At 32.2% G+C, this 17,925-nt stretch overlaps 2 protein-coding genes across 4 annotated transcripts; one reads left to right on the forward strand and one right to left on the reverse strand.

The window, feature by feature from the left end:
- Positions 1 to 1,583: 1,583 nt before the first annotated feature.
- On the forward strand, positions 1,584 to 16,819 carry LOC109598737 (JNK-interacting protein 1). Of its 3 annotated transcripts, none has more exons than XM_020014653.2 (8): positions 1,584 to 2,286; positions 2,351 to 2,699; positions 9,717 to 9,918; positions 10,036 to 10,268; positions 13,892 to 14,098; positions 14,152 to 14,639; positions 16,091 to 16,266; positions 16,528 to 16,819. In XM_020014653.2, the coding sequence occupies exons 3-8, from the start codon at positions 9,836 to 9,838 to the stop codon at positions 16,598 to 16,600; spliced, it is 1,260 nt and encodes a 419-aa protein (XP_019870212.2). In that variant the 5' UTR covers positions 1,584 to 2,286; positions 2,351 to 2,699; positions 9,717 to 9,835; the 3' UTR covers positions 16,601 to 16,819. The 3 variants fall into 3 exon arrangements, with proteins under 3 accessions (XP_019870212.2, XP_019870213.2, XP_019870214.2); XM_020014654.2 differs by having other exon boundaries at positions 1,584 to 1,693; positions 1,895 to 2,699; XM_020014655.2 differs by lacking the exon at positions 2,351 to 2,699 and having other exon boundaries at positions 1,584 to 1,693.
- Positions 2,697 to 6,206, reverse strand: LOC109598736 (tryptophan 5-hydroxylase 1). Its single transcript, XM_049963864.1, has 8 exons — positions 5,881 to 6,206; positions 5,491 to 5,821; positions 4,888 to 5,053; positions 4,778 to 4,828; positions 4,291 to 4,572; positions 4,115 to 4,241; positions 3,835 to 4,064; positions 2,697 to 3,782 (listed from the first exon to the last, which is right to left on the reverse strand). Exons 1-8 carry the CDS (start codon positions 5,977 to 5,979, stop codon positions 3,509 to 3,511), a joined length of 1,560 nt encoding a protein of 519 aa, XP_049819821.1. The 5' UTR covers positions 5,980 to 6,206; the 3' UTR covers positions 2,697 to 3,508.
- Positions 16,820 to 17,925: the final 1,106 nt, after the last annotated feature.

Genomic DNA, 17,925 nt, shown 5'->3' on the forward strand with positions numbered 1-17,925 from the left:
AATAAATCATATATTAATATTGGACAGTAATTATTTTGGTTTAAATATACAGTTTATTTACTAAAGTTTTCAGAGCTGTGTTCAAATTATATCAATATTTTTATTAATAAATAAACGACTTTATTACATATTTTTGTTTTAATTTTCACATATAATGGCAGTTATTAACTTTTTAAATAAAAGTAATCAGATATTACATAGATTTGCTTCTCTTTGAAATAATAAGATCTAGCAATAATATTCTTACACACCCCCGCTTTCCATTGTCAACTAAAAATACCTTTTAATTGTGTCTAAATTAATTTATTTCCATATAATAAAATGCGACCATATATAATTAATAGGGACCACCATTAATAACAGCTTTCATCTAGAATCTGATAGAATCATCATGGTCACAGTGATGCATTTAACCTCTCTGATACAGAATTTGAACTTCTTTTTCTTCTTTTGATTTGGGATTATCTACTTCATCTGTTGACTTGATAATATTATTTTCCTACTTAGCAAAGTCTCAACGTAAACTGGGTTGCCTATTCTTTGGCGTTTTGCGATTTGATATCTTCACAATCTATTCTATTCTAACTATTCCCAAAACATTCAACAAAGATTACTAATTTTAAATTAGTCCTTTATTATTCAAAACACAAAATGAGCAATATTAGCAAATTGTCTTAATCTTGCAGTTATACAACTTATTTTACACATAATTTTTATAATGTCTTGGCAGAGAAAGTGACTGAATTGGTAGTTTTGCGGCATCCGTATGTGTCTTAAAAATGGTAAATGGCTGTATTTAATAGTATATTTATTAGTATTAATTAAAACAAATGATATTCATGTTTATTCTTTGACTTATTTTGTTACAATATAGTAAATTATAGACGTGTCGCTACATTTACCGTAAATTGAAATGGTAAGTCATTCAAATTGATATTTCACGCTTGACATGACAAAATATTTTAACGAAAATGTTAAATATAATTTCAAATTGTTTATATGCATGTACATCAGCGCATTGTATTTTATATTATATTATTTTAGTAACTTTTTGAACTGATAAATATTTTAGCCATAATTTTAATTTAATGAAAACTACTAAAATAATATTAATTTACAATTATTCTTTTATAGAGTATAATAAAAACTACTATACTTACACCTTATGTATAATTTATGGTTGATACTAAACATTGTAGATATTGACATCCAATTCAAGTGGTATGGTTCACATTTTTAATATATTTTAAGAAGTTTCTATTACTATGGTTACTACTGTATATTAATATAGATATCATTTACAGAGTGATTCATATAATTTTTTCATTAAAAGTTTATGGAGAATTTCTGTTTGTATTGTTCTAAGATATTGATTTTTATAGCATCATTCATCTCAAGTAAAGGAATGGTTATACTAATTACAAGTTTTTATTATGCTAAATCATACACAGTGTTCTATTGAATATAACAAAGTTATAAACATTTTAAGTTCCACAAAATTAAACGTAAATAACGAACATCCTGTATAAAATTTGGGATTACTAATAATTGTCATTTGTTGACGTACATGTTAAAAATGAACTTTCTAACATTAAAATGGGTGGCTTTACAAATATTTTAGTTAGATCATCAATCTGTGAAAATGTCTGAAAAATTAATGACTGAAATACACACAATGAAACTTAGATGCGTGGTAAGATTTGTTCCTGCAGTGTTTATTTCACTGTTCCCATGTTTAGTAGTAGTGAAGTAAACTTACTTATTTTCGCAAGTTTTATTTAAAATGCTTTATGTGGGGAAGAAATATTGCTCCATCAGAATAAGGCATGTGTCAGAGGAAAATTGCACAAACGGTAGGGTTCACAAAGGACATAGTTTCAATAAAATTTTCGAGGTTTCTGGAGTTTTCAACCCTAAAAATTAGACCCAGGAGTGGTCATGGAGGAGTCATCACAGAAGGCCAGGACAGTTTTTTGGCTCAAGTAGCAAAAATAATTCCACGACATCACATCCAGAGATTCAAAGGCAAAGTGTGCAAGCAATAAAAGACTTCGTTCGTGAATTATTTAGCAGGAGATAGGTAAGGGTTCCACAACTATCAATGCTAAATAGAATTGGCCGCTTAAGTTGGAGTTTTGAGCATGAAAACAGGACAATTGGTGAAATGTGCGATTTTCGGATCAGATCAAAATTAGCCTACAATTAGTCGATGGGCGGATCAGTGTTTTAAGAGTTCGTGGGAGACAAGTTAGGCTCCATGCTGTCCGTTGGTCCCCAAATATAAAGGTGAAAGGGTAATGTTTTGTGGTGGTATTATCATTGGTGAAAAGATTCCTTTGTTTTCCATTAGACAATCACTAACCGGCTAAAGGTATGTGTATTTAGTGCTACAACATGTGGTAAGCTTTAGGGAATTATTTCCTTTATATGGAGGATAATGCTCCGCCACATTCCAGCAGAGTTACCAAAAATTGTTTGGAAGGTGTGACCGAATTAGAGTGGCTTTCTTGATCGTCGGATCCCTTTGACCACTTATGGGATAACGTTAAAAGAAGAATTAGAACTCGTCAAAATATCGATGGCAACACAGAACAACTTATACCGGCAGCTTTAGAAGAATGGGGAAATGTTCCCTAAGAAGAGATTAATAATTTAGCAGAAAGCGTGCCACGTTGAATTCGTGCTTGAATTGCTGCTAGGTGACAACTCTGATTATCAGATCAGAAAAAAACTTTTATTTTTTCTTAAAATCTAATTTATCGTAAAATTTATCTTCTCTGAAATTCACATTTTTATTTGCTTTTTTTAATACTTTTTTTTTCAATGAAACGCCATTTCTAGTAATTACTCGATGATTGCATATAAGTTTGGTTGTGTGTATTATTGGGCTTAGGTACAGGACTAGTTATAGCCAATTTATTTGCAAATACATGTAAAATTTAAAAATAACAATGTTGATGTCCCTTCCGGCGAAATAGGAATTGATATTTTATTTAAATTAAATTATAAAGCAAGTTCAAGTCAAGTTATAATTGCTTTAAAAATTTCAATTCAATATTCTTGTTCATTCTTCATAAGCTTCTAAAGAAAAGGGTAAATCATTCTGTATAAAAAATCAAAGTATTTACCTGTCCTAGAATTAACTGGGAATTTCTAATAATCTCTGACGATTGTTCCGCACTTTCATAATTAAGAATAAATACAAAATCAGTGAAACATTGAAATTGTTTAATAATCTTGTACCAGAATAGATACAATTTTTAAGCACAACATCTATTAATTATCCATCAATAAATTATCAATTTACAATTTTACAACTATTATAAGACTTAATTATATGTAATAACATTGAAGTTTGTAAGCATCAGTAATTAATCAAAAATAATTTTGCTACAATATTCTTGAAAAATAAAAACAAATTTGCCCATAGAAATATAATACAATACACTTGGTTTTTTACATCATCCCTATTATTGTACGTTTTTATACTTTTACAACATTGATTGATTTACATCTTTCCGTTTTGTGTGGTGTTCTCCTGTTCGTGATCCGAAGAGATTTCGTTTACCAAACCGTGTTGCAACAATTCCGTGATTCTGTTCACATCGATCGTTGAATCCTTGGCGCTGATTTTTTTCAAAGCGCTGTTAACAATGCACAAATCACCTCTCAGTTCGGAAACGACAGCGGTGATTTTCTGTGCATTGCTCAAAACTTCAACGCTTTGCGTATAGGGATTGTATCTGAGGCCGAAGGGTCGTTGAATTTGCTCAGCAAACAATCTGTTTTATAGTTAATGTTAGTAGATAGAATTCAAGGGAAAAGTGCACTTACCTCATTTTCTCCTTGGCTTCCTCGAAAGTATCAGTGTACCAATACCCCAACTGGTAATCTGTGATGATACACTCCTGAAGACAGGTGAGATCCGGATCGAACCGTTTAACCTTCTCCGGAGTTGTGAGGGCGTGTTTCAGTTCAGCTACCGAGCTCAGGAGTCCCGCTCCGTAGACCTTTAATTCCCCTTCTTGTTTGCAAAGTCCGAACTCCACAGTGAAGAAGTATAACTGAAAAATAGTTAAAGGTATAAAGGTTTGAGTGCAGTTGTGATTGGTACCGTTGCTAGTTTGTTGACGTCCTCCTCGCAGGCTCCCAATGAGGCCAATCCAAGTTCCTGGGAAAACTGGGCGAAGCTGGGGTTGGCCAAGAGGGGCATATGCCCCAAAAGTTCGTGACAACAATCACTGAAAACCACAAATCACTACAAAAACTCCAAAGACAAAATCAACTTACGGTTCGGGAGTGTAGAAAGGTTCGGAGGAGTGACGAATGTACTGAGTGCAATGGAAGACTCGAAAAGCCAGTCCCGAAAGAAAGTCCCTAGGGCTGAGATATCCGGCAACAGGTCGCAATTGAAAGCCGGTCTTCCTTTTCAAAAACACGCTGACATCCTGCAGCTGCGGTATATTGTCTTCGCGGTAACCGCAGTATTTCACAAGCTGAGGCCAGTTCTCCAAGTACTCGCGACACGCGTGCTCCTGATAAAGTTTATGCAGTTCACGGAACACGGTCCCCCTGTAATTGTGTTTACACGACGATTTGTAAAGAAAAATCTAATTAATTGAATCAACACGTATTAGAAAACTAAGACTGGAATCGTGCAGGCACTTAGAGCCGTCGAATCAATTCCCCAAGTTTGCCTGACCTAATTTTCTGGCTAATTGAATCAGTGAGTGGCAGAACGAACCATTTACATTTTATATACACGATTTGTGCTCACCATGTTTTTATCTCCTCCTGCGTGTACTGCACTTTCGGTATTGGCTGGCCGCTGAAATCAGATATCAGTACAGTGATTGATAATTGCGTGTTTATATTGTTGTTACTGACTGTTTGTAATTCATGGCGATCCTGAAGAACTGTTCGCGACGTTTCCGGTAAACTGGATCCTTGAATCCGGGATGGTCAGCGTCCAATTCTGCTCCGTACATCAGTACATTCTGAGCTAAGTCCAGTTCGGAGATTTTCTTAGGGAACCACGGCATTTCATCGAAGTCTTAATTGGAAGCAGTATTAGTTATTATATTATAGATGTTTTCCGTTTATAAATAACTGAATATGATGGGATATTATAGTGGATTTATTAGTTGCTACTGTGTAAAAATTTGTGGAATATTTATGGACAATAAAAATTTTAAGAGTCCTTATTGTGCTATGAACTAATTTCTATTTAATCCCACAATAAACGCCCGACAATATTTTATTATAATGGATTTTTTCCAATTATTGGGTGGATTGACTTCCATAATGTATCAGCTTTTATGAGCAATTAAATCATTGTTTAATATTGATGAGCAAACGAGTAGTAACGTCGATACCGGACGTCCAAACCCGAACAAACGTTAATAGAAACTTAACATTTCATCCATCAAACCGTAAAATTTATCTCCAATCCGACCCGTCGCCCGCATTATGCATGAGACCCTCACTTACCGAAGCTGGCGGTGGCGGACAGCGGCGTGGGTGGTGGAAACTCGCTCTCCTCGCCGCTCCCGTACTTCCCGATCACCATCGTCACCACCTCCCGTTTCAGCAGCCTGCCCAGCTGCTCCAGCTTCTTCGGGTCGGTCTCGATCTCCACCAAGAAGTCGGCCTGGGCCTCCGACTCCTGGGAGGGACGCGACTCGATGTGCAGCACGTTGATGCCCAGATCCTGGAAGGCTTGGAGGGCGCGCACCAGGCCGCCCACCTGGTTTTTCAGCGTGAAAATTATGGAGAGACGTTCCAGTTCTTGCGTAGTCGGTGCCTCCTCTTTCGAAGCTGGCTGATGTTACGATGGTATTTAGAGAGAGAATCGTTTTTAGTTTATTTTGTTTTTCTTACGGCCGGTTTCACTTGGATGGGGCTGTCCTCCTTGTAGCTCCAGTCCTCGCCGCTGCGATAGAGCCAGAGGCCCAGCAAAGGTTTTCCGGAACCACTCATGACGTGCACGGCCAACGTGTGAACCCCCGGTGGCGGTAAATCGGTAACAGAACGCGGAGGAAGGCGCTCCGCCGTTTTATAGACTCGACCAGTTAGGGGGGGTGGCGCTTTCGCCGTCCCCGACGATTGGCAGAATCAACGTTTTATCGCGATTTCTTGAGTGTTGCCGTCACCGTTTCGCACAGCATAAAACTTCTGTGTGGAATTATGTCTTCAATTTATCTTCTTGGATGGAAGTATTCTTAACTAATTAATTTATTTGACAGAGAATAAAATGTTTGAAATTTATTATTTTAATATAAAAATTATTTCAATACGTCTCAAACTTCTGTAAATTAAATGATATTAATTATGTATTTAAATAATTGATCTAAATCTACGCAGAAAAACCTTTCAAATTTACTCTTTTGGCTCAGAATATCTCAAAATTATAATTGGAACTCTATAAATACAATTTATTATTTGAATTATTCAAAATTTAATTAAAAAGGAAAAAAATATTTTGTTGGTAAGTTTGCTATGTTTATTATATCACAGAATTTCAGAATTATGTCAAGAATTTAGTAAAATTTAATTTTATTTAATTTATTTGAAAGAAAACAAAATGTCTGAAATTTATTATTTTAATATAAAAATTATTACAAAATCTTTTGTAAATTAAATTTTATTACATATTTAAATAATTCACAAAATCGATAAAGTAAATTCTTTCAAATTTACTCAGAATGACTCTAATTTGATGTCTATAAATATAATTATTGTATATCATTAAATAATCCAAAATCTAAGACGAAAAGCAAAAAATGTAAATAAAATATTTTTAAAGTAAATTTATTTAATATTTTTAAAAATTAAAAAATATATTTACTATCTGAAAGAATACAATAATAATTTAACACATTTGTTTTATTAATTTTTTAAACCTTCGTGAAATCAACCTTTTTACATATTCTTTAAGTTAAATTTCAAAAAATTAATTTTATACTTCGATATTGTTAATGGTAATAAAATTTGAATATATAAATTAAAGAAATTAAACACAATATCTGAACAATTTGAAAACACTGTTCAATATTTACCATAGAGGAGTGGAACAAAGAAGTATCTAGTCATTGGACTATTTAAGGAACGTGCAGCTCTTAAAAGTGCCGGGATAGTGAAGTGCGGATCTATGGTTTATTCAACAAGAATGAATATAGCGGTTTCAATTACTTTACTTTCAGATTGAGCGACCCTGTGGAACATCCCTTACACCACCCACCCACACATTGGCGTACAAAACATTTTTAAACATACACGAATGAATCTGTGATGTTTAAGTGTAATTAATTAATTGTGTTCCAGTATTTTTTAATATTTATCTCTGTTCTCAGTTTAATTGAATTTTTGATTGATCGCAGTTGATGATAAAATTGCTGGATTAGTTTTTTATTCCTGGAAATGCATCTAGATTTACCCTAGGATAAATTTCAATTAACGTTGTTGTGCTCTATTTCAGTAGGACAAAAATAAATCGGTTGAATAAAGCACTGTATAACCTGTTGAATAGAGTCGCGAGGCACTTCATTAAGATGTAGAAGCACTTAATCATCGAAAGTAAAGGGGATGGACGTATCACATAATGATTCGGTTCTGAAGGCGTAACTTCCTTACCCAAGTCGTCTCACTAATGTTTTAATATCAATGTTGTCATCGATTTTTCATTAATTTCAATCAAATTATGAAGTTTTATAAATAGTGTATATTTAATATTATCTTGAAATTATTGATAAAATACAAAATTTCTACATTTATTTTTTCTTCTGATGTATCAAATTTATCATTAGTAATAAAACTAAAATTTGCGACTAAAGTAAAATATTATTTTGTTCCAGAACCTTCACGAATTTAAGGTTATTTAAGGTATTTCGTCACATTAAATTTACAAAGGTTTAAATTAATAAGGAAAATCTAAAAAAATTAATAAAGTTTAAATATTATATATTATTTAATTTTTTAATATATTATTTTAAACTGTGATTGTAAAAATATAACAATGAATCAAAAGTAACATTTTATATATTTAATTTTTTATTTTAAAATAATAACAAAAAAATCTTGGAATTTTATTAACTTAAAAAAAAAAATTTGTAAATATAATAAATAAACCACAAACTTTTGTAAACAATAAACAATTTATTGAATTGTTAATTGAAAAAATATTTTTTTATTTTTAATTTAAATGATGATTAATTTTTGTTATTTTTGTTTGTTGTTTATTATTTAATTTAAAAATCAAGAGACGAAAATATATTTTTAATTATTTCAAAACCTCTCTGACATCTGTAAATTAAATCTTATTATATATTTAAATAATTGATAAAATATACAAAGTAAAATCTCTTTAATTTACTTTATTGGCATAGACTCAAAATTATAATTTGAACTTGAAGTATAATTTTATCATTCGAATAATACAAAATTTAAATAAAAAATCAAATTAAATTATAAACAATATTTTCTTACAATAAGATTAAGATTCTGTCAAATTTATTATATTCTCTCAGAATCCCCCAGAATAATATTATTTACTTATGTAAATTTAGTTTAATTATTTTGCTTAAAATCAAGATATTAAAAATATATGTTTATTTTTAATATAATTGATTTTTGAAATTTGTTGTTTTAAAATAAAAATTATTTCAAAACCTTTCAGACTTCTGTAAATTAAATCATTTACATATTTAAATAATTGAACGTCCCACTAAGTACAATCTGTTAAATTTATTTGATTTCAGTAATTCTCAAAACTATAATTTGAACAATAAAATATAATTTTAATTATTCAAATAATCCAAAATTTAGGACAAAAGTAAAAAAATATATAAGGACTATTTTGTTGCAGTAATTGAAACTCTATCAAAATTATTATATTCCATCATTCTCAGAATTATGTGACGAACTCTTATAAATTTAATTTTATTATTTAATTAATTTATATAAAATCAAGAGATAAAATATATATTTTTTTAATTTTTAATTTAAATGATAGAGGCAAATGTTTTAAATTTGTTATTTTAAAATGACAATTATTTTAAGACCTCTCAAACTTTTGTAAATTAAACCTTATTACATATTTAAATAATTGTCTCTTGATGTAAAATCTTAATTTATTTTTTTTTTGTGTTAATAATTCTCAAAACAATAATTTAAACATTAAAATTCAAGTTTAATTGAATTAAATCTTATTACATATTTAATGTTATTATCAAATATTTTTCAAATTATTAACAATAAATATTAATTTTCGTTCGAAGCTTATCAAAATCATAATTTGAATGTTTGCAAATCTAATCTTTGTACTGTTTCGAACAATGGTTCTAAAATTACAACATCCCAGATGTAGTCTTAATCCAATCGGGTTGCGTATCAGCCAGTGAATCTGGAGCCGATTTAACGCTTAACCAAATTACGAATCTCTACAAACGCCCGAAATAAGCGTGTTTAAAAGACTCCCCCTTTGCAAATGCACCGCCGCGATAAACTTTGAGGCTTCGACGAGCTTTTCACCCCGTCATAATTGAATGAGAAAACATAATAGCCGGAATTATTATTTTTTTGGTATAGGAAATTTGCACATTGTTAAGAGTTTAACCGTTGTCCATCGATTTATTTGTACCAACTCGAAAACTGACGGAACTGGCGCAATCTGCATTTTCCTGCTAAGTCCACCCCTAAAGCGCCCTCTCTGTTCGCAGCCTTGCAACCCCTCAACTGATGGCTGAACGCGCCATTCGTCCGTCGCGACGCAGAGCGCATCGCCGCCGCCACCGCCACCGTCCCCCTCAAATCAATAGTACGGGGCGCAAAAACAAACATGGCTGACAGCGAGTTCGAGGAGTTCACACAATGCTTCGAAAAACTGCCCTCGCACACCAAGAACTCGGCACCGTTCTACTCGTGAGTATAGCCCCCACGTTCCCCAACACGGTGCCCGTCGAAAAACCGATTGTCCGGGCGCCGGGGCCCCACCGACCCAGTTTAACCCGAATACATATTGTGGCCCCGTTTTTTCAGGTTGGTGCACGACGTGCTGGTGGACGAGGAGTCGCCGACTTCTTCCAAGAGCGATGGTGAAACCGACTGTGATATGGCGGGCTGCGTCGACAGTGCCGCATGCATGCCGACGAACGGTGCTCAGGTGATGTGCGAAAAACCGGAGCCGGTCCGGTTCTGCGGGATGCCCACGCCGCCCTATACCGGGGAGCGGCGGCGACGGAAACTTCCGGAGATTCCCAAGAATAAAAAATGTATGTAACTTGTTTTTTGATGCGGTTTCTGGTTGTCAAACTGCAGCTGGATTGATTTTCCACCTTGCTTGCTATCGGTTTCACGACTAGCTGTTCTCTGTTTTATTTTAGAACTTTTGTTCCGGAATTGAGTAAGTCACGTTTTGTCGTAATCTATTCAATGTTACATGAACCTGGCACTTATTCAACATTAACACCAATGTTCACAACAGTTTTCTTATATAATTAAGTTTAATTAATTAAATTAACAAATATTTGCACATATTATACATCTAAGTACATTTATTTCTAACATATTTCCTTAATTAGCTTGCACTAGCATCTGCCTTCGTTCTAAATTTAATATATGTTCCTTACATTTTATTATTATTATTATTATTATATTGTGTTTTCTCCATAAGGTAGAGTGACAATTTATCAAATATTCCATACATTTTTTAGGGTAATTTGGGTGTGAACATGGAAATCGTATATATTTTTTTTCATTTGGGCCATTCATTTAAATAATGGCAAATTTGTGTTTACTTAAAGTGATGACCAGAATTGACGGCAAGTTAGATTGATGTGAATAATTCGTCAGGAAGGTAAGTAAATTATGTGACCAAAGGTGCCAAATTCGTTTTGTTTGGAAGAAAAACAACTGAGCTACAGCTTTAGCAAGTTCAAATTTCATGTAATTTCATGAAAAAATTTAGAGAGTCACTTATAAATTTTTGGGTCAACAGTTATCTATTGTCTATTAATTTTCATTCATCCTAAGACAATTTCAATTTCGGATTCCAGGTTTAAATTTTATATCCAAAATTCAGACATTCAGAATTCTTTTCAGACACTCGTATGTTAAATGGATGAAACATATAAAAATATAACAGATATGTCCAATTAAATTAATTTTAATTCATTCCTATTCATAGCAAAATATTCAATTTCAGTTTCTAGTTTTAAATAAGACATTTAAGATTAATTTTCTCCTTAGACATTTTGTTTTTTTTTTTCTTAGAAATTGTGTGTGGTCAAAGTCATGAACAATGTGGTAGATTTCACCAACGCATGACTGAAATAGAAAAAGTAAATGTTCAAATTAAAGCTCTTTACATGGATCAAATGGGTGAAACATATAAAAATGTAACAGGCATATCAATTAAATTAAATTTAATTTATTCCAAGACACATTCATAGCAAAATATTCAATGCCGATTTCCAGATATTTAAGATTCATTTTCTTCCTAGAAATTCTATGTGGTCAAAGCCATGAACAAGGTGGAAGATTTCACCAACGCAAGACTGTAATAAAAATTGTAAATATTCAAATTAAAGCTTTTCTTCCTAGAAACACTACGTGGTCAAAGTCATGAACAATGTGGAAGTTTTCACCAACGCTTGACTGAAATAGAAAATATAAAAGTTCAAATTAGTTCTTTACATAGATCAAATGGAAGAATCATAAAAACAGGCGTGTCCAATTAAAATAATTTTAATTCATTTTAAGTCACACTCATAGCAAAATATTCAGTGTTGATTTTCAATTTTAAATAAGATATTTAAGTTTCATTTTTTCTTCTGACATTTGGTTTTCTTCCTAGAAATTATAAGGTTAGAACCATGAGCAAAATGGAAGTTTCATCAACGCATGACTGAAATGGAAAATAAAATGTGACAGGAATGTCCAGTGAAGTTATTTTTAATTCATTCATAGCAAAATATTTAATTTCAATTTACAGGTTTAAATAAGACATTTAAGATACATTTTCTCTTTAGACATTTGGGTTTTATACACAGATGAAACGGATGAAGACTATAAAAATTCATTGTACAACATATTCATAGTAATATATTCAATTTCGATTTCCAGTTTTAAATAAGTCATTTAAGATTCAATTTCCCTTCAGATATTTGGTTTTATTCTTAGAAATTCTCAAAACTAGGAACAATGTGGGAGATTTGACCATGACTGTAAGATTAAATATAAATGTTCAAATTAAAGTTTTTTAAATTAATTATAATTCATTCCAAGACATATTCATAGCAAAATATTCAATTTCAATTTCCTGGTTGAAACAAGACATTTAAGATTCTTTTATCCTTCAGACATGAATCAAATGGAAGGTTTCATCAACGTATGACTGAAATAGAAAATATAAATGTTCAAATTAAAATTATTTAGGTCTTATGTATGAAACGTAAAAATATACCAGTAAATTTAAATTTCTTTCCAATAATTATTCCTTAAATAATTAAAAATTAATCAAAATTTAATTAAAAAATTAAAGATGGTAAAATGGAATTGTTTACAAATATTTTTATTAAAGGACTGAAAAGTGTGAAAAATTCCATGAAATTTGATTTTTACAGCTGAAAAGTTATATTTCTCTAAAAAATTTCTAACGAATTATTATTTGTCTAGACCGAGCTTTTCTAAATTTTTTAAAAATAAATATTAAATTCAATATTAATAATGAACCAATAATAAAACTAATATCACATCAATAATACCTAATTAAATATATTAAAGGTAAAGTACTGTCCAAAATGAAACATATTGTAAATATTTTTAAATCTATTTAATCTATAAAACTCAAATTAGACATTTCAAAAGACGAAGTTTACGTCAATTTGTAAACAATAGTTTATATAAATTTTATCATACTAATCTAATTTAATCAATAGATGAATTGTAAGTTTATATTTTATACAATATATTATTATTCTATTTTTCTAGATCAATACATCTTTTTAATTTTTTTTAATTGTTTATAATCAAACCCATAATGAATACAAATTTTTATAAAACTTTACCTGATATAAATTAAGTAGTTGATAAATTGTCACTCTTTATTTTATTATTAATATAATTGTCATTTAAATTTTATGGTACGAAATAAAACTAAAAATAACAACAACAATACTTTGTATTTGAATAAAAATATTGTGTTGCATAATAAAATTTCAATTTTCATTTTCCATGAATTATTTATCATAAAAATGGCAAAAAATTTTTATTTATGTTCAACATGACCATGCCTGTCGTATTGTAAAATCGATTTCAGATAAACATGTCCTCCGGTTACGACTATTTTACTGTGCAGCTACGCCAAATTGGCACAAATTCAAACCATATGAATTTTATTTCAATAAAGGTCATCTGTATAAAATAAAATTTGTTGCAGTTTTTTAAATAATTAATTAAACAGTTATGTATGGCTCATATTCGTACATTCCCACGAATGATTCACGACCGAGTTTTCCATTCGCTAAAATCGATGTGCCACAAGCAACAACATCATTTCCCTTAAACATTTCCTTTTACTATATTTGCACAGTTTCTATCGGTGCAGGCGTTTATCGATTCGTCCGTGTCTTGAGTAATCAAGGCCCTTTTCATTACTCTCTTCGAAAGAAGCATCTATAAATATCCGTGTAAATGTCACACCGGATTTTCAGCTATTACACCGACATTTAACTTTAGGAATGCACCGACTACAGACACGTTTTATTTAACATTTAGTAACAGAAATTGGTTTAAAGTGACTTATCGTTGGCTGGTAAGTTATAGGGCAGATTTCCTCAACTGGTTAATCGTTCATTAAAAATGTTACTGAAGTGTTGCTTTCCATTGTTTTCAGCCGGAATTGTGACAATGTATAATGCACATCAGCTGCCGAGGGAAATGTCCCTCGCAGACGAACTGGGCACGTTTACATCGTCAGGATCCGGCCCCAGCTCAATTCTAGTATTAAAGTGCGGCTACTTGTGGGACACGGACTCCCCGGAATCGGACCGACTGCTCACCGACGCCGACAGCGGCCACAGCACCGCTCACTCGCCCACAGGTATAACCAAACCCGAAAACCGTGCCCCCCTGACAATTGTCGTTTTGCCTTAGGAACCGACGGACCCAAATCCATGTCCCCGTTGATGGGGACGTCGCCCTCGTTGGTCGGGGGCGGCATGCCGTACAACGACGTCGACATGCTCGAAGCCACCCATCGCGGCCTGCACAAGTTCATACCGAGGCACGAGGACGAAATCGAATTGGAAATTGGCGATCCCATCTACGTGCAGAAGGAGGCGGATGACTTGTGGTGCGAGGGTGTAAACTTGCGAACGGGTCGCATGGGCATATTCCCGTCGGCGTACGCGGTCGACTGCGACTACAGCGACTGGGACTCGTCGATGGAGCACGGCAGACGGGAACGTTATCTGCTGGGTTATCTGGGCTCGGTGGAGACGCTGGCACACAAGGGTACGTCGGTGGTATGTCAGGCGGTGCGCAGGGTGATCGGCAACTCTGGCGTCGAGCCGGAGCAGCAGCCCTGCACCCTCGAGGTGTCCGATCAGGGTTTGAGAATGGTGGATAGGAGGAAACGGAATGTAAGTTAACTTTTAATTTATAAAATAACATATCTTTTATTTGGACCAAAACCTATTCGATAGAATTAAATTGAGCATGCCAAATCGATGTACGGCCGAGGAGGTCCGTCTGGATATTAATTTTCAATAAAAAATGAATATAACAACACGTTTTTTCGATTTTATTGCAATAATTTAAAAAGTTTAAGTGTTATTTATGTACAGGGATATATTAAACAAGAATTTGCTCCCATATATCAAAGAAATGACACTTAATAAATGTGCTTCAACATGAAAATGGTACCAAACAAAAAACAAAATTATGATGAATTGGTTAAAAGATCAAAGCATCTCCAGGCAGCAACCTTACATAAAACATGGGGGGATCACGTTTATAAATTTGACAGGAAAATTTTACGAATTTAAATGAACTTTTTACAAGAATTCACAATTCAGAAATTTATGAAATCTAGGCCAAAATTATAAAACAAAAAAGATATTATTAACAAAATATTAATGTTAAATTAAACGACACAGATTTAATCCATTACTAGCTCAATTCAGAAAAGTATATGTAACATTTTATAGAATAAAAATACGTATAGTAGTTTTCATAATGCTGTGTAAAACAATAATAGTAAATTTATATTGTTTTAATATATCTATACTTTTGAGTTATTAATTTTTTTTTTTTTTTGATAAATTTTGAGATTGATGGCCTAACTAAAAAGTTTGTAAAACCGCCTATTTTGATGTTAATTTTTGGCATAAACGTCAACCAAGGACCATATTATAAGGTGCTTTTATTAGTATTTCCAAATTTTATACAGGATATTCTTTATTTACGTTCAATTTTGTGCATTTTAGAACATCAATAACTTTGTTATTTTCAGAGGAACAATATGAATTTTGTACCATAATTAAATTAAATATGAAAAACCTTTTTATAGAATATAAAAAAGATGTAACTTCATTTACCTACGTGTATTGATAGTATTGCGTCATGGAAGTCATTTGTTTTGTATCTGACTACATTACGTTACTTTTTTTTTCTTCATATTCACTTTAATTATGCTAAAACATATATGGTGTTTCTTAATAACTATGTTATTTTGAATGTCACAAAATCAAACCTCAATAACGGACACCCTGTATAAAAATTGAGAGTACTAATAATGGCTCCTTATAGGATGGTCCTTTTGGTTAACAAAATGAACTTTTCAACAACAAAATTGACGGCTTTACGGACATTTTACTTAGATCATCAACTGTCAAATTTTTTGAATTCATTTTATTTGTAATTACATGTTGATTTAAAAAATGTTCATTTAAAATAACAAAGTTGATGTCACTTCCGGGAAAACCGCAAACGAAATCTTGTTTAAAATAAACTAGAAAAGTGATTCAAGTTCTTTTACGTTCTCTATTAACTTCTAATTTTGTATATCCAAATATAATTTCATTTTTTTTAGCAAAACGACCCGTGCATAGATTATTTCTATTCGCTTAAGAACGTGTCTTTTTGCGCGTTTCATCCCCGTGACCATCGGTATCTAGGCTTCATCACCAAACATCCCACGTTGCAGAGGTTCGCTTGTCATGTGTTTCGAGGAAACGACTCTACTAGACCTGTTGCCGAAGCAGTTGGGTAAGTCAAATCACTAACTAACTGTATTTTGTTAGACATTTTACTTTATATTATATACTAATTAATAAAGCGAGATACCGAACACCAAAATTCGAGGTTATTAAAAGAATGTTTGCGAAAATCTTGTATCAAAAAAAAAAAAAAAATTGTCAATTAGTCCTCTATAAAACTGGACTCTTTGAAGAGATTCCATTTAACATCTTTTAAATACAAAACATTAAAGAAAATTAGTGTTTGATAACATTTGTATTTTAATTACAGACGTGCCTTCCAGAGGTTCTATCAAAAGTTTATTGAGACTGCTTACCCCGTTGAGGACATATACATTGAATAAGGAGAAGTGTAGTGCAATAATGTATATACTTATTATTATACCGCTGTGTCATCAATAATGATAAATCATTTTATTTGTATTTTTTATATTAAATACATAAAGTTAATGTTTTGTTGTTGAATTCGTAACAGCAGTTTATTTTTTAATCATATCATATTTTTCAACTGTACATATTACATACATACGATATTTTAAAAATAAAATCATTTTATTCCTGGAGTTTGTTTTTTGCTTTACCGTTTTTAAAATTATACAGAATTATAAATATCAGAATACAAGTAACAGTTGGGCTGAAAAGTTTGTAGATTAGCATAGAGAAAATATTTTTTTTGATAGAATTTGATTTTATTTTTCAATATAGTGGCCCTCGAGGACGATACAACGATTATGGCGGTCATACAATTTTTCGATACCCTTTTTATAGTACGATTTGTCTAGCCTCAAATTAGGCTTCAGTTCCCTCTTCATCGGCGCAAAATTTCTTTCCGCGCTTTGGAGTCGGTTCACCACTCAGTCAGTTGGACACCGGTGTTCAATGATGAAGCCATGTTTCTTAACAATAATTCTCACATAATAAAAGCCAGAAGACTCCAAAACGTCATCTACATATTACTGGGACGTCATATTACCTCTAATGAAAACTAAATGTAACCTGCAACCCTAAGCAATAGCACCCCATAAAATCCATAGCGTTGTGTCACTGTCTTACTAACGTATGACCATCATGCATGTCCAAGCACAAGCCTGATTCATCACTAAACACAATGTGATTCCATTTCTCATCCCACTGTTGACGTTCCATACTCCAGTCACTACGCCTATAGTTTGCTGCTAGAGGTAAGACCAAAAAAGGGCGATAACTCATTCTCACCCTTAATCTAAGAGGACGGTCTTGTGGCTCTGAGGTATCTCTAGGTCATCCGGAACCTCTAGCTCTACCCCTTCACTCTATGACACCCAGCATTGCATCAAAATACTTACATTTCTGTTCAAACGCCGCGCTATTTTTCGAAACGAAATTCCTGTTTCATGCAGACCCACTATTCTACCTCTAACAAACTCGCTTAATTGGCTAAAATTAATTCTTATTCGTTTCTGATAAACGACATATAGTATAAATTACTAAATAAAAGAAATTATGAGAAAAACCTAGTACACGCTTGTTTGAGATAACTTAAAGAAACGAAAAAATAACAAAAAACAGACAATACGTTTTCCGATTGACTTCACACTTTTAATCATTTCTTACTCGTTCTGTGCTGAAAATAATTGTAACTTTAAAATTTTAATTTGTTCTGTGCCAGAAGAAATTCGTTTTGAATTTT

Source organism: Aethina tumida, chromosome 2, assembly GCF_024364675.1.
Source record: "Aethina tumida isolate Nest 87 chromosome 2, icAetTumi1.1, whole genome shotgun sequence".
NCBI lineage: Eukaryota > Metazoa > Arthropoda > Insecta > Coleoptera > Nitidulidae > Aethina > Aethina tumida.